The sequence below is a fragment of the Argopecten irradians genome, chromosome 5 (assembly GCF_041381155.1).
Source record: "Argopecten irradians isolate NY chromosome 5, Ai_NY, whole genome shotgun sequence".
Lineage (NCBI taxonomy): Eukaryota > Metazoa > Mollusca > Bivalvia > Pectinida > Pectinidae > Argopecten > Argopecten irradians.
Window position 1 is genome coordinate 14562745 of NC_091138.1, and position 20594 is coordinate 14583338.

The 20594-nt window shown below is 35.8% G+C and overlaps 1 protein-coding gene across 1 annotated transcript in view; it reads right to left on the bottom strand.

The window, feature by feature from the left end:
• The window catches only part of LOC138324281 (fibrillin-2-like), a 56323-nt gene that overhangs the window by 7086 nt on the left and 28643 nt on the right, over positions 1 to 20594 (bottom strand). The window contains 20 exon segments of the mRNA XM_069269360.1: positions 1033 to 1135; positions 1695 to 1801; positions 2279 to 2396; positions 2808 to 2854; positions 3135 to 3240; positions 5493 to 5574; positions 5717 to 5848; positions 6191 to 6305; positions 6819 to 6890; positions 7374 to 7568; positions 8049 to 8152; positions 8342 to 8443; positions 9051 to 9197; positions 10607 to 10819; positions 11236 to 11487; positions 11814 to 11962; positions 13266 to 13324; positions 13596 to 13714; positions 14212 to 14349; positions 14923 to 20593. Coding sequence (XP_069125461.1) covers positions 1033 to 1135; positions 1695 to 1801; positions 2279 to 2396; positions 2808 to 2854; positions 3135 to 3240; positions 5493 to 5574; positions 5717 to 5848; positions 6191 to 6305; positions 6819 to 6890; positions 7374 to 7568; positions 8049 to 8152; positions 8342 to 8443; positions 9051 to 9197; positions 10607 to 10819; positions 11236 to 11487; positions 11814 to 11962; positions 13266 to 13324; positions 13596 to 13714; positions 14212 to 14349; positions 14923 to 20593 — 8031 coding nt within the window.

The window sequence follows — 20594 nt, forward strand, 5'->3', positions numbered from 1 at the left end:
AACTACGGAAGCCGTCTGGCGCCACGCCAAAAAAATATATTTATTGTGTTCACTCAAAATACTATTGTGAGGCCACACAATACTATTGTGTTCACTCACAATACTATTGTGAGGCCACACAATAATTATTGTGAGGGAACACAATCTTATTGTGAGGCCACACAATGTCATTGTGAGGCCACACAATGATTACTGTCAGGGAACACAATATTATTGTGAGGGAACACAATCTTATTGTGAGGCCACACAATAATTATTGTGATGGAACACAATATAATTGTGAGGTTCCCTCACAATAATATTGTGTTCCCTGACAGTAATCATTGTGTTCCCTCACAATAATTATTTTGTGGCCTCACAATTAGATTGTGTTCCCTCACAATAATATTGTGTGGCCTCACAATGACATTGTGTGGCCTCACAATAGGATTGTGTTCCCTCACAATAATTATTGTGTGGCCTCACAATAGTATTGTGAGTGAACACAATAGTATTGTGTTCCCTGACAGTAATCATTGTGTTCCCTCACAATAATTATTTTGTGGCCTCACAATTAGATTGTGTTCCCTCACAATAATATTGTGTGGCCTCACAATAAGATTGTGTTCCCTCACAATAATATTGTGTGGCCTTACAATAAGATTGTGTTCCCTCACAATAATTATTGTGTGGCCTCACAATAATTATTGTGTGGCCTCACAATAAGATTGTGTTCCCTCACAATAGTATTATGTGGCCTCACAATATTATTGTGAGGGAACACAATAAATATATTTTTGGTGTGGCGCCAGACGGCTTCCGTACTTACAAAACAAAAATACAATTTTAAGAAACCTCCCCCCACCTCAAAAAAAATAATGATAATAATCATAACAAAAAAAATAAATAAAATAAGCAAAACAAATATAAGTCGAACGGTCAAACATATAGAGATAATCCAACTAGTTTGAATGTTAGCAATATAATCAAACAAAAATGATAAAAAAGCGGTGGGGGTATTGTGTTAAAACATTGTGATGACAATGAATCTACCTTGTTAGCAGTTTGTTCAACACCTGCCAGGAAAAGGATCAGAGCAAGCATGAGTGCCACACACATGTTCACAAGGATGGCGGACTTGTCCGATTTTACAGATCTAGAAAAGAAAAGTGTCAATTCAATAAAAAAAACCGGCACATATACATATGTATGATGTTTTTTACTGGGAACTTCAAATCCTTACCTAAAATGACAAGTGAAGCTATGCATTGCGTCAATATAATTAAAGCAAATATGAAATACAAAATAGTTTTATAAAAAAGATACATTATTTTTTTAAATGAATTTCATACCGATTTTACGCTGATAGGTATTTCTGCGTAATACATAATTACCAGGTAACTGTGTTTGAGGCATTCTAATTTCAACAGATTTCCCAGATTTCTCATCAAATTGCCATTTTCTTACTTTAGGTTTTTAATTTACTTTCGCGAATTTCGCGGCCATGTAAATTCGCGAAAGTTTTTCTCCGTGAATTAATATATATATCATCTATATATGAAAGGAATTATCATTGAATTGTTAAATCCGCGAACATTGATACTCGCGAGCTTGATTTAAATGGAAATATTAGCCGCGAAAGAAAATTTGATTTGCAGTATATTCTTTACTTTTACGTTTATATTATGTGAATTACCTTTTCCCCGTATTCTTACCTCCAACAGATGATATGACAAAATATAGTGACAGCCATACCGGCGAGAGATATGGCACACCCAATTATAGACATCAGTCCCAACACGTTATGATGGACACTTTCTTTCTGTAAACAAGAAGATGCTATAAATAGTAATATATCTTAGAAACATCATCGACCTTTAGAAAATATGCCAACCATAAGTACTCTAATCATTACTTATTTATAACAAAAGTTATTTTTCTCTCTCACATTTTTTCTTAGGGTTATGACTTACTGCCAGTGGCCAGTTCAGCTGTTGTGGGAAAATCACATTTTGGAGCAAACTTGATTTAAATCAATAAGCGCAATCATAATTGCTCTATGAAAGATTTGCAGAAAATGCAATTGAAGTAGTCGTATAAATGCACTTAATATGATAACCGCTGAATATCATTTGGTTACCTTTTTGTCTGTAAACATGTCGCTGTCAAGTAAATACGTGACATTAATTGTAAAAGCTGTATGTTATATGATATTGCTAAGAATAAATTCATAGTTTTAGGGTTCAGCCAAGAATGGGAATGAATAACTGAATTCACGTACCACCTAATGAATACCTACATTGATATACGGGCTCATCATAACGGCGAAGTTAGTCAGATGGTCACATTTACATCGTGTGATGTTGACGTCAGAATACACCTTTACACAACCTTTGGACGACCATTCACCCCCGTTACTGTAAATACACCAATTATAATGTTATCCATTTATTATTATGAATATGATAGTTATTGTTACTTAATCGCAACCTTGAGTTAAACATTAAAACTGTCCGATATATACAGACGCAAAACAGTAGTACTTTGTAAAATCCATGGGCATCTTAATCGCTCTAAAACATGTTTGCTGTATTTGTAACAACCTGTATTGCATTCTAATGCCGGAGTAACGTAACTTTTAATAAGCATTTCCAAATAATGTTAATTTATATAAGTTTAGGATGGGAATACAATACCTATTATTCGTTCCTACTTTGTATTATCTATTGAATTTTCTCAAATTTGCTAATACACAGTTATACAGTGATAAATAATGATATACTTTGATGCACCATGGGATTGATCAATAATCGCGTTATTTTACTTACGGTAGACTGAAGTTCCAAAACACGCAAGTCAGTTCGCCATTTACCACCTAAAAAGAAATGTATGCTTTACAAATTATTGAAAAACACGCATTTGGTATTTCTTTTATAAATAATATATTCAATACTTTATATTAACTGGAATTTGCACAATGATATAATTTCAGATGATTTTGATGAAAATTGTATCTTGCTTACTAGTTCAACGAATCGAGCGAGCTAAAGAAAGTTCTTTCTAGCCGAGAAGTATATCACGGCTCGTATTTGACAGGGTTACAATTGTGAGCCATTAAAGTTTAAATATCGCAGCTGATATTCCTATGTACCTACCTCTGTGTGTCGATATTGGAGTTCCAATGGAGGATCCAAATTAGCCTGGGGACCGGATGTTAGTGATAGTGCTAAAATACCACTCACTAGTGTTTGTCCCTCAACTCTGAAATGGCAGGAAAAAACATTTTTTCATTGTTTTCAAGCTAAACTTGTTTTTTAATTCCAGAAATTCAATATATAACAATTATGTGCCTTTGTTGAGGTCCATATAGTGTTATACCGCCTTGATAGAATAAATATAACCGATGACGTAGCCCGAGGTCATTATTTTATATTCTACCAGGGCATTATAACACCATATGGACAGAAACAAGGCCGTTAATTCTTATATAAGTTATGTAGTTTCTTTGACAAATGCCAAAACAATCTTTGATGTGTATGTTAATTTCAAGAAAACGTTGGCCGTATATGACGTCACCCGGAAGAACTCAACGTTTGGGCAAATGAAGTGAACTGCGAAGCAGTTCATGTAACATTTGCACGAGATTAACTTTCTTCATCAGTCAATGCAAGCAACAAAATTGATAATCAATCCTTATATTTACATTAACCAATTTAAAAATTCCGCTGTTGAAAAAAGTCAAATTATATGTGTTCGGTATAAGATTATTATACAATTTTGCAACATTGTACCAGTTATCGTACATGTATGTACAGCTACGGAACAGCCGCCAGTCAGTTCTTCTCGTCACCAAGGCAACACAATGTAGTTCCGAAAATAACTTCATTCTTTGTGCGTTGTTACGATAAAAAACGGCGATTTTGAAATATTGTTTTTATATTCAAGAATTAATGGCTTAAATTTTATCATAAAACATTATTATGTAGCTTCAAATACAAAAATTGCTGCGCAGTACTAGCAGTGCAGTCAATGTGTAATCCGGTCGCTCGATTGAGCAGGGGTCCGGTTTCGAAGAAAATGACGATTGTGGTGAAAATGCTGAATGGTTGGTATCTAAACATAATCAAACCTTTTAAAACTCAATTATAAATGTTATGGAATTAACTGAATGTTGTATTTCCGTCTGATAATTATTTGTAGCTGACATTTAAATATGTATTAACTAAACCTGTTGTGAAATCCAACCCCTGTGTCTATAGTATGTGATGCAGTCCAATAATCATGCTTCCGGCCCCCAATAAAACGTGTTAAAATGCGGGACTTAGTCGCAGATAACTGGAAGACTTCTGTGTTATTCTTGAAATGTGATAACTTCTCTGTCTACTGGAGTTTGGGGATTAAAATTCGGTATAAAGTAAGTAGAGAAACATCGATTTGAAATGTTGGCGGTTTCCAACGACCCTCCAATGCCGTGGATTTCGACACTCACAGAATCGTTTCGTTAGGCTTAATGTCAATGAAATTAGCTTGTTTGCTATTTGAGCGTATTTTCATGGAATCTATCGTTTCTAAGCTTACATGTATGACACCGTTTCACATATATTGTACACATTAAACTATTTGCGTTCGATTATGCCTACTAGGCTATGCGATGAGTGGTGAACCTCACTGCGTTCGGTCCTAACGTGACGCTAACCCAAATTACACTTTTTGAAGATAACATTGTTAAAATTTTCTTACGTGTGCTTGAATTAAGATATTTCTCTAAACATTAAACAAATAAATGCTTTTAGTTTTAATTTCATGCTTTGTTTACTTGTCAGCAGTGCATATATTTATAGGCCTAAATAGAGAGCTTTGAAGCATCCCCGGTTCAGGATATGCTCAGCATTTTTTTTACCTGGGCTTGAGCCTAATTCAGTGTTTCATCAAAATACGTGTAAAATATCTCTAGGCGACTATAATATTATATTACTGACAATTTCTAATATCACTTTATCAAGCATTCCTGTCTGTGTTTCTAAATGTACAACGATAGGCCACATCGCAGAAAGTTCGTTCAAAACTGAAGCGGCGTAAAACTACAATGTAGGTCAAAATGTAAACAATGTCAAAATGTATTCTCACGCCGGTCAGAGGTCAGCACGTGACCAAGCATCTTCATTGGGAAATGAAGTGATCGGAGTTTACTAGTTTCATTGAGGCGGAGCGAAGTGAAAATGTAAATATTGCTCGATGTTTCTAAAATTGGAAACACCAAGTCGATATGCTTTACATCGAACTATGCGGGATCATATATTAGCCAATTAGAATAGTGGAATATCAGAGCATATCTAATATATGTAACTAGTGTTTATCGTTTTCAGAAGGTATGCTAATGAAGAATAACTCAAATCGATGAGGTAATCTAAATCACATATTGGCAGACGGCTTAATTGAATGTTATATGAAGACATTGAAAAATTAATGACATGTATGACAATTATTACTATTTAAATAAAAAGTTTACTTACGTTCCAGTTTCTTGTGTATCAACAGGAATGAAGTCAGAAAGCGTCTTGTAGTATGTGGCAACGTAGTCTACCGTACCAGACGCTGAAACATTCAGGATGACATTTTGTTGTCGTAAAGAAGAAACATACCATGTTCTGACTGTTTCAAAGGAAACAGATCAATTTGAGGTATATTGAATCTGGATATGCTTAGATTTGTTTGAGACGTAAATGTCTGAACTCACCATTAAGCTGACTATTTGTGATGGTTTCTTTGCGCATGACGAGCGATCCTCCAACATCACTCTGTGATCCACTTCCGGTGTCATTTAATGGAAAATTGATTGTTTCTGCAGGAGATTTTCTGAATTCAGCCACTGAATTAAACAAAACAATTATAAGTTCATTTTGTGGTATCATTTAGAAAGATATTACGCTCCGCAAGCTTAATCAATTGGCCTCTCCAATCAAAGTGATGATTTTGTCAAAGGGGTTGCGGGGCAGGTTATCCGATTTCATTTGAGATAAGAGCAAATACTGTCGCATGACAATATTGATATTGATTGTTTAATAATCCAGTTATCTGCTATAAGGAATTCAAGTGACGCTTTCAATTCATAAGATCGAAATATACATGACACAGACATTTTCTCATATACAAAATGTAGTTCGGAATTTGTCTTCTACATGTGTATATCTTAATACGTAATGATACTTACAAATATTATCCCTCTTTATACTTTGAATTTCACCTTCCTGTAAAAACTGAACCGCTGTTTTTCCGAACGTACTGAATGCTTGCATTACGGATGCTGCTGGTGTTTCTTCCTGGTTCTTTTTAAGATAAAATGAGACAAAAGTCACTAAATGTACCGGTAATTCATGACATTACTAAAGCCACAAACTCATTTATTTTCGTCATTTGAACTATAATGCATTAACTAATCGGAGAAACAGTTTTGCGTTTGTATATTATATCAGTTACGATATATACAGGGACAAATATTTGTTTATATTTACGTTATAGTCAATATTGTAAAAATCATGGCCGTTACATTGATGGATATCTTTTTTTATAACAAATTACAATTTTAAGTTACAACCTATAGATCTTTTGCAATTCCACATACAAAGTATTTGTTACAGTATTTTGTATGATTTATATTAATTGCGATGAAACTTCACACTGCCATTTACAACGAACATTGATCAGAAGAATTATATTGAGCACAAAAATCGTAATTTTGTTTTAACTTGCAATAATTGCATTAATTGAGATATTTCCATATACATTATTACATATATGTTAAATGTATATAAAAGTAACGGCATATGTTTATTACATACACGAGTTTGTAATGAAGCCCAGGTGTCTATAGAATCAGCATTCAACAATAAATCCACAGTTGTAACAAATTCCTGAAAATACAATTATGGTATTTTGAAAGACATGACGAAATGAATAGGTTTAGTAATAGTATACAGAAAGTAAAAAAGACGGCACCGTAATTGCAGGGTAAAATTGAAAAAAACAGAATTGTTTTCACAAAGACAGAGTTGTTTCGTACAAGGGATCATTTAACATTATTATTAGCGTTTGTTGCGGAAATAAGAATTGCAAACTGTAAAGAATGACGAATGCGTTGGCGGACCCATTTCGTACATCATTAGCCTTGTCCACCGACGGATGGAGATATTTTCAAATATCTTTGTATTATTAAACCGTTTTGAATGATACCTTACCGCTTTAAAGTTACAGGGAAACTTTTTACGAAATGAAAAAAAACCCAGGAGCAATTCAGACCTATTAGGTAAAAGGTACACCACCTTAAATAAAACATTCATGGTTATTTGATATCCAGTTGTAGCACAAGGTATATAGTAGTATATTCATTTTCATACCTCTGTTTCCAAAGCACTTATGTTGGCTTGTTGTTTCTCAGAAATGTTGGCGATCCCGGCTATGATGTCTACACTTGACCCAAGGTCACCGACAGTCAGTTGGTTGTCCGTTACTATGGTAGCGGTGGCATTGGACATATCATGCAAGAGGTCCGCCAGAGGGATGACCGCCAGCCCTGCCTGGATTTGAGTCACCTATGGAATGGAAAAGGGATGTTTTGATTCTACCGAGGTAAATAGGCGAATCACTGTAAACCACCTTATTTCGCGAGACATAACTTTTCGCGTACTTTAGTGAGAGAATATAAATGTTACGCGAATAATTGTGTTCAAGTTTAATACATAATGTATGGTTGTCAGTATGAACTCTTGATCACCAACTGTTGTATTTACGAATATGTTGAAAAGACGCGAAATATTATGAACGCAAAAATAAAATGATTTACAGTAAGCAAGTAAACATTATTAGCGTTTAACATTCTAATAATAGAATGGGTTATTTTGCTTTGTCCCTTGAATCCGTGTTCAGATATAGCAGAACAACCTCGAGATGATTTATGGTGTTTGATTTTAAATTGATTTCTTGATATGTAACACATTTACTGTACTTTTAATATATTTTTTTTATACTTTTGTACGGCTCTGCATATAAAATGAGTAGGGCCATGAGCCTACCTGGTCAGATATGTTGACAAGTTGTTGTTTGACACAGTCAAAGTAATTTGGAGCTGCCCAAACTCCAACATATCCATTCCGAACACACGCCCTTGTTGACAGACCTATGAAACGTTAAATTGGTATTACTTAATGCAATCACCCATGGCTTTAAAACAATTTAAGTTATTTAGTAGGTATTCCTCATGTTTCCAAATGTGTAATCAACCACAAATTCCACAAAATGTGTTACAAAACATAGATGTACAATTTTAAACAAGAGTGAAAGACAAAAACTCAAAGCTATCGCCTACCTGTATGTCCAGGCGGGCAGGTGCTAAATGCTGTCTGACCCGGAAATGTCTCATTCCAAAGAGTACCACTGCTATCCGTGTCGAAACTGCATGGCTGATCACCTGGAAAAGCGAAAGGATAATAGTTTATAAATTACAAATCACATATCCTTTACCAAACAAATAATGTGTTGATGATGAACATGAAAGCGAAACAGATTTGAAAAAAATAATGTAACAAAAGTTCATTAAACTCTGTCATATGGTTTTTTTGGATGAACGAAAAGACAACTGCTTTAATAATAAAAAACAATGGAAATAATGATTGTTTGTATGTTTGAGTTTTACGGCCCATCGACAGCTGATATCATTTAAGGCAAAACTACAAGTCATGATTTAGTTTTAAAGATATGAATTTTAAAAAAATGGTTGCATCTAAAAGATCAGGATGAGACATAGTCAAGAAAGAACTAAAACACATATTGTAAATATTGATTTTATAAAACGATTGTTTGGAATGAAATAGTTTTGGCTCAAACACATCAGAAAACTCATGCACAATGTAAATGTTGAGTTGATACGATGATCAGATGGGAAGCGTTCATATAAATGATCCTCACTTAAAGAAAAAAGAAAAATAGGGAAAAAAGTTTTCCGTCGATTTGTTTTTGTATGTGTTTCTTAAGTTGATCTTTTCCCGTCCCAATTTACTTTGAAATCATCTACTTACTGGGTTGGTAAACAAACAGTGTCATGCTAGCGTCACAGAGTGTCCTACTGGTGTCCAGTCCACAGCTATACGCTGTAGCTGACGCCTGGGTCGTGGTGATCGTCAACACGTCAGTTCTGTTATCTACTGAAGTGGATCGGGTGATATCTGAAATTAAAGGTAACAAAAATAACAATGGTTGAATAAGCATTACCTTATCCAATAAAACGATAACGAACCAAAATTTAAGCACTGTATCGTACATGTATAAGAGCAAATTAAAAAATGCAACATCAAAACTATACATTAAGCATTGGCTATACCTACAAGATTAAACATTGGCTATACTCACAAGTTTAAGCATTAGCTTAGCTATACCCACAAGTTTAAGCATTAGCTATACCTACAAGATTTAGCATTGGCTATACCCACAAGTTTAAGCATTAGCTATACCTACAAGATTTAGCATTGGCTATACCCACAAGGTTAAGCATTGGCTATACCTACAATGTTAAGCATTAGCAATACCGACAAGTTTAAGCATTAACTATACCCACATGGTCAAGCATTGGCTATACCCAAAAGGTTAAGCATTAGCTATACCTACAAGGTTAGCATTAGTTATACCTACAAGGTTAAGCATTAGCTATACCTGTAAGGTTAAGCATTGGCTATACCAACAAGTTTAAGCATTGCCTATACCCACAAGGTTAAGCATTAGCTATATACCCACAAGGTTAAGCATTGACTATACCTACAAGATTAAAAATTGGCTATACTCACAAGGTTAAGCATTAGCTTAGCTATACCCACAAGTTTAAGCATTAGCTATACCCATAAGGTTAAACATTAGCTATACCCACACGTTTAATCATTAGCTATACCTACAAGTTTAAGCATTAGCTATACCCACACGTTTAAGCATTAGCTATACCTACAAGTTTAAGCATTAGCTATACCCACAAGTTTAAGCATTAGCTATATCCACACGTTTAAGCATTAGCTACACCCACAAATTTAAGCATTAGCTATACCCACACGTTTAAGCATTAGCTACACCCACGAACAGAAATTATGTTTCTTGGAAGACTTCTACATATGCTTCATTGCAAAAAATAAATGAAAATTATAAGGCTATCATCAATAAGATAAACGAAAAATTTGTCTAGTGTTTTTGCAAATATGTGTTTACTTCCTAATTGATACAAGAATAAGCTTTTATTTATTCGTATTTCAGACCGTCGATAACATAAAATAGGATGTTGTATGTCACAAATGCGATTTATGGTCCGTCGCCTTTGTTTCGTTGCATTTGTTTCACCATTATTAAGGTAATGTTCTGTCTAATTTGTATACTTATATTCTTTTATTATCACAACTACAATAACGCCTGATCATCATTGGCTCGGTATACTTGTATAACATGAAATAATTGTGGGCACGTATCTTCTGCAGTTATTCTTGACTCATTTCTCTTACAATGATAACAGTAATGTATGAAATAAATATCATTGTTTTTATTCGTGGCTTCATATTACCAGGAAAACAACAAAACTGATTTTTTATGAAACACGTACCTGAAAATGACGTCAATAAGTTGCCATTCCTACACCAAGTAACACCCGGAAGACTGCCGTTGATGTTTGTCCCTATGACATTGCACGTGATACTGACGGATTGCCCTAACTCTATAGATACGTACTTAGGTACGATGTCAACGTCAAACACAGCCAAAGTCGCCGAGGCATTGGCATACAGTGATCCAACTCGCACAAAACATTCAGCCTTGCCTGTAACACGATGGATGAATGCATGTAATCTCCAACATTTCAGACGAATCATAGCATAAAATGTTTCTAAAACAATGCATTTTTTAGTTTATGCTAAATAGCCGAAAATTAAAGTTTCATGGATCTTTGTTTTTGGTAACAAAAATCTAACCCACCAAATATTAAGTAATAAATCAAGCATAATTGTATGAAGCTCTATAGTAAGACCGCGAATTTTTAGTTCGATGATTTTTTATTTTTTTTTTTTATTTTTCTATTTTTAGAGGCAAAATCGTGACTTTTGACCCGCTAAAATGGCCGGCTTGATGGCTACTAAATGCGATATCAAATAAAGATGATGTATTTCTCCAATCATAACAAAGACGATAAACGTTATATAACCATGATTTCAGTACCATATATATATATATACATACCAGCATCCTGAAAGATGATTGGACTAAATGTCAGTTTATTTGTAAATTTTGCAGGGTTATTCGGATCGGCGGTTAGTTCAGTCTGAACGCGGGAATTTTGCAGAGGAACTACATCAATCCCGTTCAGTTTCCATTTCACCTGTAGTCTTGATGGTAAAGCCACAGCCTCGATTTCACACAGAACTACAGTGTAGTTACCGCTGAGTATGGTGTGTGTTGGGCCGGCAACAGTCACACGGCTGATGTAGCCCGCTGGTAAAGAACAAAATAATAAAATATAGTTAAAGTACCATAAATAAATACGAAGATGACTCCAAATTGATTCATACAAAAGTATGAACAAAATATGAATGTAAGGAAAATACGTTTTTCTGTATCATATGTCTCGATGAAATTCATTTTTTGTTTTGTATGACAGTCATGTGCACGGTTTTTGAAAATGGAACAGAGATCATTCTAATTTAGAAAAATATTCTAAATCAGTACATTCTTATTTCCCCCCAGTTTCTTATGCAAGTAGTGAATGATGGCATATTTGGAATCGTATTTGGAGTTTCATAGCAAAATGTTTTAAATACCTTCTTCTGACAGCGTTAAGTACGTTGGGTCCACGTTAATGTTGCCGACTGACGAGTTTTGAACCGCCGTCTGTATTATGCCACCAAACGTAGTCATGTTTGCTGAATTGGAAGCAACTATAGCACCGTCAACAACAACACTGCCGGGCCTACAACAAACCAACTCATTAACACTCCCGGCCTATTACACAAGCCACAAAACAACATAAACATAAACTTGTATTTAACATACTTGCAAAAGAAAGGATTTGACACTGACACTCTCGGGCTATAAAAGATGCAACACATAGGAGAAAGTCTTTGGAGGTGACGATTAATAAAAACAGAAAATTAATTTTCAGTTTACAACAATTTATATATATTAATATTGACAATTATATCATAATTCATCCTGCAGCTGACCCACATACTGACCGATAACTACTGGCGGATAAACTTGTGCTTTATCCGTCAATACGAAATGCTTTATCCGTCAATACGATCACGTGAATTTGTTCCATATCTAACGGAACTTTTTCTAACTTGACCCATAAGTTGAACCTTGCAGTGAATGAAACGTCATTCAGTCCCAATAAAACGTGACGTCACATTCACCGGAATGACGTCATTTTTTATGATAATGAAAATCTCATATGGCGGTGTCGTCTTTTTCTTGGCTCATGGCAAAGGTATGTATTGTGAAGTAATTCTTTAATGGGTATTTATTGTTTTTTGAGTATTTTCATTTTGTTTCAGTGATATATCACGCTGAATTGAATTACGGGTACTGTTTGTGAATGCGCTTATTTATTTCCCACGGTAGTAAAAAGGAGTACACTCTCATTCGGTTAAGTGAATGAATCTTTACCTCCGCATCAAAGAAGCATCCCGCTTCGAGCGGAACCAAGTAAATAACTGTCAATTTGCTTTCGTTTTGAATGCCACAATGGTTGCAGGATAAACAGAATACACGGTTAGTTTCTAACAATAAAAGTTTTATTTTTGGTGCTCGACACGGAAAGCCAAGATGACTCGGCAGAGCCTCGTCATCTCGGCTTTCCTAAGTCTCGCACCAATATAAACCTTGCATTCTCTATTTAACCACTGCCTTCGTTAAAGGCTCGGACTTTGGACCTCTCGGCTGAATGGGAAAATCTCTCTATATGACATGTATAAATTGCAGCTTATATTCATTATGGTTACGTAAAGAAATATCTGCTAATCTTTTTTTTTCTGATACGAAGTAACATAAATCTATACCCAAGAGAAACACTCTGAATATATGCCTATAATTCATCCGCATCTCAAAATTATACTATGTATTGAAACACTTAAGAAGTTAACTCACTAAAATATCGTCGTTGTGGGGTGATAATTGTTTGATTTCCCACATAGATTGGGCTACAGGTATAACACATAACCAAGGCGTACTTAATGTCGTCATTAGGGTGGTTTAGAATATTTCAAGCTTACCTCGCCATTATAATGTAGATACCCCTATATTCTGATTCCTGTACCATCAGCAGGGACATCTGAAAGTATTTACAAAAATGAAAAATGTTAACATAAATCTTTTTTTTTTTTGCATTACGCATATTTACTTTGGTTCTAACAAAGAAGGATAAATATTGAAGCACGTTTTTCGAATCAGGCGGTTTGGAAATAAATATATTCATTGTAGTTAAGTTGTTTGAAGTTTTAAAGTCATTGGAGAAAGATATCATCATAAATAACACTAAAATATACGTATATTGGTTATGCATCTTGGAAATGTCGATTGCAGGGAGGTCAAAGTTCACTTACGTTAGATTGGAAATCCTGCGTGATTTCGGTAAAATAAGAAGATGTCCGGTCCAGGAGACTAGGATCCCACTGATGATCAAGGTCACGGATGGAAAACAATAGGGACCTCGTGTTGACACCTATATAACATATTGGGTTACATGACGTAGTGATTGCTTATCCAAGTGAGTTCAGTTAGTATTCTTTTAATAACATATTGAAATCTGTATCGTAAAGATTGTAAAAAAGATAGTTTACCAACAGTTTATACGGAACATGTCATGTTGTACACCCCATAGCAAATTATTTTTTTAATTTATTTGCAATTGTGAAATAAATGAACACCATCAAAATATAGTTTTACGTAATGCGATTAGTGAGAAACACTAAGTACATTTTATTTCATTTTGTTATATTAATCAAGTACCTACATGACAGTTTGACCATAGCAATTAGCAACTCTAAATGCAAATCTGTCGAGAAAATCTCTACTAGCATATCAGTTAAATCTTTTTATGGTAATTAAGACAATAAATCGCGAAAAGACAACCATACAACGATTTAAAATATTTTTTGTTCAAAACGGCGAAATTAGTCCCGCCCGAAATCAATTTACAACACTAAGTGTTACACCTACCGATTTGGTTTACTGATAATGTGCACTGGCCATTCACATCAACGTAACCATCCCAGCAGGTGCACGTGTAACTACCGTCTTGGTTCACACAAGCCTGGTCACACCCGTGAACCGATCTATCCAAGCATTCGTTAATATCTACAAGCCAGGAAAATACACGGTTAACAACAGCTTGATAATATATATATCACATGTGATTCTGTGAAATCGGGTACATGATGTGTAAAGGTGTTCTAGGCGTCATAACACGTCGTGTTAATGTTTAATCATATTAAGCACGAAACACAATGCTTAAAATTATAAACGTATTTGTTAAAAACCACAAAGATAGACAGCAAGAATGATTTTGTTCCTAGAAGTGTTCAATCAAGGTGTTTGTTATCGTTCTACTTTGTATATAATGAAGCTATTAAGAGAAAATAAATATTTCACTAATGTGATAAACATAATCACTTCATTAAGCATCTGGTTAAAGATTTAGAAATGAAGTGTATTGATGTAAAACATTCGTAACCAAACAGAGGTTTCATTTAAAAAAAAAAACCAAAACCGATACATTCACGTTCACGTAGATATTCTTAGAAAGGGACAAGAAAAGATCTTAAGATCAAGTTGGTATAACAAGATATATACTATAGTAAAATATTATAATTAATAGAACTATAAATACGATCTGATTCCTTCGGCGATACGAAATGATTCATTACTTACCATAACAATAGTCTGAGATATTGGTATATCCCGTAGAACAATTACATTGAAACCCGCCTTGGTTGTTCACACATGTTCCGTTACAGAGAGTGCTATCAATCTGGCATTCATCGATATCCACACACTGTATGCCATCTCCTGTGAAACCTTCTGAACAGCTACAGTTAAAACCACCATCATAGTTTTTGCAGGTCTGGCTACAGTTGTTCAGCCAGTTGTTTAGACACTCGTTGATATCAACACATGACGTGCCATTCCAGGTGTATCCGATGAAACAGCTGCATCTGAAACTCCCTTCCAAGTTATTACAGTCCTGAGTGCAGTTGTTTAGAGTGCTGTTGATACATTCGTTGATATCATTACAATCTGTACCGTTGAACTCATAGCCCTTGAAACAGGAACACGTAAAGCCACCAGGCTGATTGTCACAATTCTGAGTGCAATTGTGTAAGGATGCTGTTTTACATTCATCGATATCAACACACGTAGTGTCGTTCATGAAGTATCCCTCAAAACAAGAACAGTTAAAACCACCTGGGAAGTTGTTACAATTCTGACTACAATTGTTTAGAGAGTTGTTGGAGCATTCATTAACATCAATACAATCTGCATCGATATACGCAAATCCATTGAAACATATGCAAGCAAACCCACCTTGATTATTGTCACATTGCTGGCTGCAATTATGCAAATCGTCCTCGCATTCATTTACATCAATGCACGTAGTTTTATTCAAACCGTAGCCATTAAAACAAGAACAGTTGTAACCACCAGGGAAATTGTCACAGTTCTGACTACAGTTATTCAAGGAAATATCTGAGCACTCATTAATATCTTGACATTCTGTTCCATTCATGATATAGCCTTCAAAGCAGGTGCACTGGTAACTACCGATAGAATTTAAACAATCTTGTGGACAAGTGTTAAGCGTTGTGTTGAGACATTCGTTTACGTCGTTACACGTGGTTCCGTTCCAAGTGTAGCCTAATTGACAGTTACAGTCAAAACTTCCTGGTAAATTAAAACAGTCTTGGCTGCAATTGTTTAATGTACTGTTGGAACATTCATTGATATCTTCACAATCTGTTCCATTCCAAACGTAACCAAAGTAGCACGAACAATTGTATCCCCCTGGAAAATTATCGCATTGCTGACTGCAATTGTTCAAATCAATGGCTGCGCACTCATTGACGTCGACACATTCCGTCTCATTCCAAGAGTACCCAACAAAACAGGAACAGCTATATCCACCAGGGAAGTTATCACAGTTTTGACTGCAATTGTGCATTGAAGAGTTTATACATTCATTGATATCGACGCAAGACGTTTCATTCCAAAAGTATCCTTCGAAGCACGAACAGTTGAAGCCACCAGGAAAATTGTTACAGTTTTGCGCACAATTGCTCAAAGAAACGTTGGAGCACTCATTTATATCTACACAGTCAGTTCCATTCCATTCGTACCCATCAAAACACGAACAGTTAAAACCACCAGGGATGTTGGTACAGTTCTGACTACAATTATTTAAAGAAAAATTTGAACACTCGTTGACATCAAGACATTCAGTTCCATTCCAGATATATTCGTCAAAACAGGAACAGCTGTATCCACCCGGAAAATTATCACAATTTTGACTGCAGTTGTGCAATGAGGCGTTCATACATTCATTGATATCGACGCAAAAGGTTTCATTCCAAACATATCCTTCGAAACATGAACAGTTAAAACCACCAGGAAAATTGTTACAATTTTGACTACAATTGTTCAATGAAATGTTTGAACATTCGTTGACATCAATACATTCCGTCTCATTCAAAGAGTACCCGTCAAAACAGGAACAGTTATATCCACCTGGAACGTTATCACAATTCTGACTGCAGTTGTGCAATGAAGAGTTAATGCATTCATTGATATCTGCGCAAAAAGTCTCATTCCAAAAGTATCCTTCGAAACACGAACAGTTAAAACCACCAGGGAAATTGTTACATTTCTGACTACAATTGTTCAATGAAATGTTTGAACACTCGTTGACATCAAGACATTCCATTCCATTCCAAATATATCCGTCAAAACAGGAACAGTTGAATCCGCCCGGAAAATTGTAACAATCCTGGCTACAATTGTGTAATCCGGAATCCAAGCACTCGTTTATATCGTAACAGTCTGTACCGTTTTCGGAATATCCTTCAAAACACACACACTGGTAACTTCCGATAGAGTTCACGCAATCTTGTGGACAAGTGTTAAGCGTTGTGTTGAGACATTCGTTTACGTCGTTACACGTGGTTCCGTTCCAAGTGTAGCCTAATTGACAGTTACAGTCAAAACTTCCTGGTAAATTAAAACAGTCTTGGCTGCAATTGTTTAATGTACTGTTGGAACATTCATTGATATCTTCACAATCTGTTTCATTCCAAACGTAACCGAAGTAGCACGAACAATTATATCCCCCTGGAAAATTATCGCATTGCTGACTGCAATTGTTCAAATCAATGGCTGCGCACTCATTGACGTCGACACATTCCGTCTCATTCCAAGAGTACCCAACAAAACAGGAACAGCTATATCCACCAGGGAAGTTATCACAGTTTTGACTGCAATTGTGCATTGAAGAGTTTATACATTCATTGATATCGACGCAAGACGTTTCTTTCCAAAAGTATCCTTCGAAGCACGAACAGTTGAAGCCACCAGGAAAATTGTTACACTTTTGTCCACAATTGTTCAAAGAAACGTTGGAGCACTCATTTATATCTACACAGTCAGTTCCATTCCATTCGTACCCATCAAAACACGAACAGTTAAAACCACCAGGGAAGTTGGTACAGTTCTGACTACAATTGTTAAAAGAAATGTTTGAACACTCGTTGACATCAAGACATTCAGTTCCATTCCAGATATATCCGTCAAAACAGGAACAGCTGTATCCACCCGGAAAATTATCACAATTTTGACTGCAGTTGTGCAATGAGGAGTTCATACATTCATTGATATCTGCGCAAAAAGTCTCATTCCAAAAGTATCCTTCGAAACACGAACAGTTTAAACCACCAGGGAAATTGTTACATTTCTGACTACAATTGTTCAATGAAATGTTTGAACACTCGTTGACATCAAGACATTCCATTCCATTCCAAATATATCCGTCAAAACAGGAACAGTTGAATCCGCCCGGAAAATTGTAACAATCCTGGCTACAATTGTGTAATCCGGAATCCAAGCACTCGTTTATATCGTAACAGTCTGTACCGTTTTCGGAATATCCTTCAAAACACACACACTGGTAACTTCCGATAGAGTTCACGCAATCTTGTGGACAAGTGTTAAGCGTTGTGTTGAGACATTCGTTTACGTCGTTACACGTGGTTCCGTTCCAAGTGTAGCCTAATTGACAGTTACAGTCAAAACTTCCTGGTAAATTAAAACAGTCTTGGCTGCAATTGTTTAATGTACTGTTGGAACATTCATTGATATCTTCACAATCTGTTTCATTCCAAACGTAACCGAAGTAGCACGAACAATTATATCCTCCTGGAAAATTATCGCATTGCTGACTGCAATTGTTCAAATCAATAGCTGCGCACTCATTGACGTCGACACATTCCGTCTCATTCCAAGAGTACCCAACAAAACAGGAACAGCTATATCCACCAGGGAAGTTATCACAGTTTTGACTGCAATTGTGCATTGAAGAGTTTATACATTCATTGATATCGACGCAAGACGTTTCTTTCCAAAAGTATCCTTCGAAGCACGAACAGTTGAAGCCACCAGGAAAATTGTTACAGTTTTGCGCACAATTGCTCAAAGAAACGTTGGAGCACTCATTTACATCTACACATTCAGTTCCATTCCATTCGTACCCATCAAAACACGAACAGTTAAAACCACCAGGGAAGTTGGTACAGTTCTGACTACAATTGTTAAAAGAAATGTTTGAACACTCGTTGACATCAAGACATTCAGTTCCATTCCAGATATATCCGTCAAAACAGGAACAGCTGTATCCACCCGGAAAATTATCACAATTTTGACTGCAGTTGTGCAATGAGGAGTTCATACATTCATTGATATCGGCGCAAAAGGTTTCATTCCAAACATATCCTTCGAAACATGAACAGTTAAAACCACCAGGAAAATTGTTACAATTTTGACTACAATTGTTCAATGAAATGTTTGAACATTCGTTGACATCAAGACATTCCATTCCATTCCAAATATATCCGTCAAAACAGGAACAGTTGAATCCGCCCGGAAAATTGTAACAATCCTGGCTACAATTGTGTAATCCGGAATCCAAGCACTCGTTTATATCGTAACAGTCTGTACCGTTTTCGGAATATCCTTCAAAACACACACACTGGTAACTTCCGATAGAGTTCACGCAATCTTGTGGACAAGTGTTAAGCGTTGTGTTGAGACATTCGTTTACGTCGTTACACGTGGTTCCGTTCCAAGTGTAGCCTAATTGACAGTTACAGTCAAAACTTCCTGGTAAATTAAAACAGTCTTGGCTGCAATTGTTTAATGTACTGTTGGAACATTCATTGATATCTTCACAATCTGTTTCATTCCAAACGTAACCAAAGTAGCACGAACAATTATATCCTCCTGGAAAATTATCGCATTGCTGACTGCAATTGTTCAAATCAATGGCTGCGCACTCATTGACGTCGACACATTCCGTCTCATTCCAAGAGTACCCAACAAAACAGGAACAGTTATATCCACCAGGGAAGTTATCACAATTTTGACTGCAATTGTGCAATGAGGTGTTCATACATTCATTGATATCGACGCAAGACGTTTCATTCCAAAAGTATCCTTCGAAGCACGAACAGTTGAAGCCACCAGGAAAATTGTTACACTTTTGTCCACAATTGCTCAAAGAAACGTTGGAGCACTCATTTATATCTACACATTCAGTTCCATTCCATTTGTACCCATCAAAACATGAACAGTAAAAACCACCAGGGAAGTTGGTACAGTTCTGACTACAATTGTTAAAAGAAATGTTTGAACATTCGTTGACATCAAGACATTCAGTTCCATTCCAGATATATCCGTCAAAACAGGAACAGCTGTATCCACCCGGAAAATTATCACAATTTTGACTGCAGTTGTGCAATGAGGCGTTCATACATTCATTGATATCGACGCAAAAGGTTTCATTCCAAACATATCCTTCGAAACACGAACAGTTAAAACCACCAGGAAAATTGTTACAATTTTGACTACAATTGTTCAATGAAATGTTTGAACATTCGTTGACATCAATACATTCCGTCTCATTCAAAGAGTACCCGTCAAAACAGGAACAGTTATATCCACCTGGAACGTTATCACAATTCTGACTGCAGTTGTGCAATGAAGAGTTAATGCATTCATTGATATCTGCGCAAAAAGTCTCATTCCAAAAGTATCCTTCGAAACACGAACAGTTAAAACCACCAGGGAAATTGTTACATTTCTGACTACAATTGTTCAATGAAATGTTTGAACACTCGTTGACATCAAGACATTCCATTCCATTCCAAATATATCCGTCAAAACAGGAACAGTTGAATCCGCCCGGAAAATTGTAACAATCCTGGCTACAATTGTGTAATCCGGAATCCAAGCACTCGTTTATATCGTAACAGTCTGTACCGTTTTCGGAATATCCTTCAAAA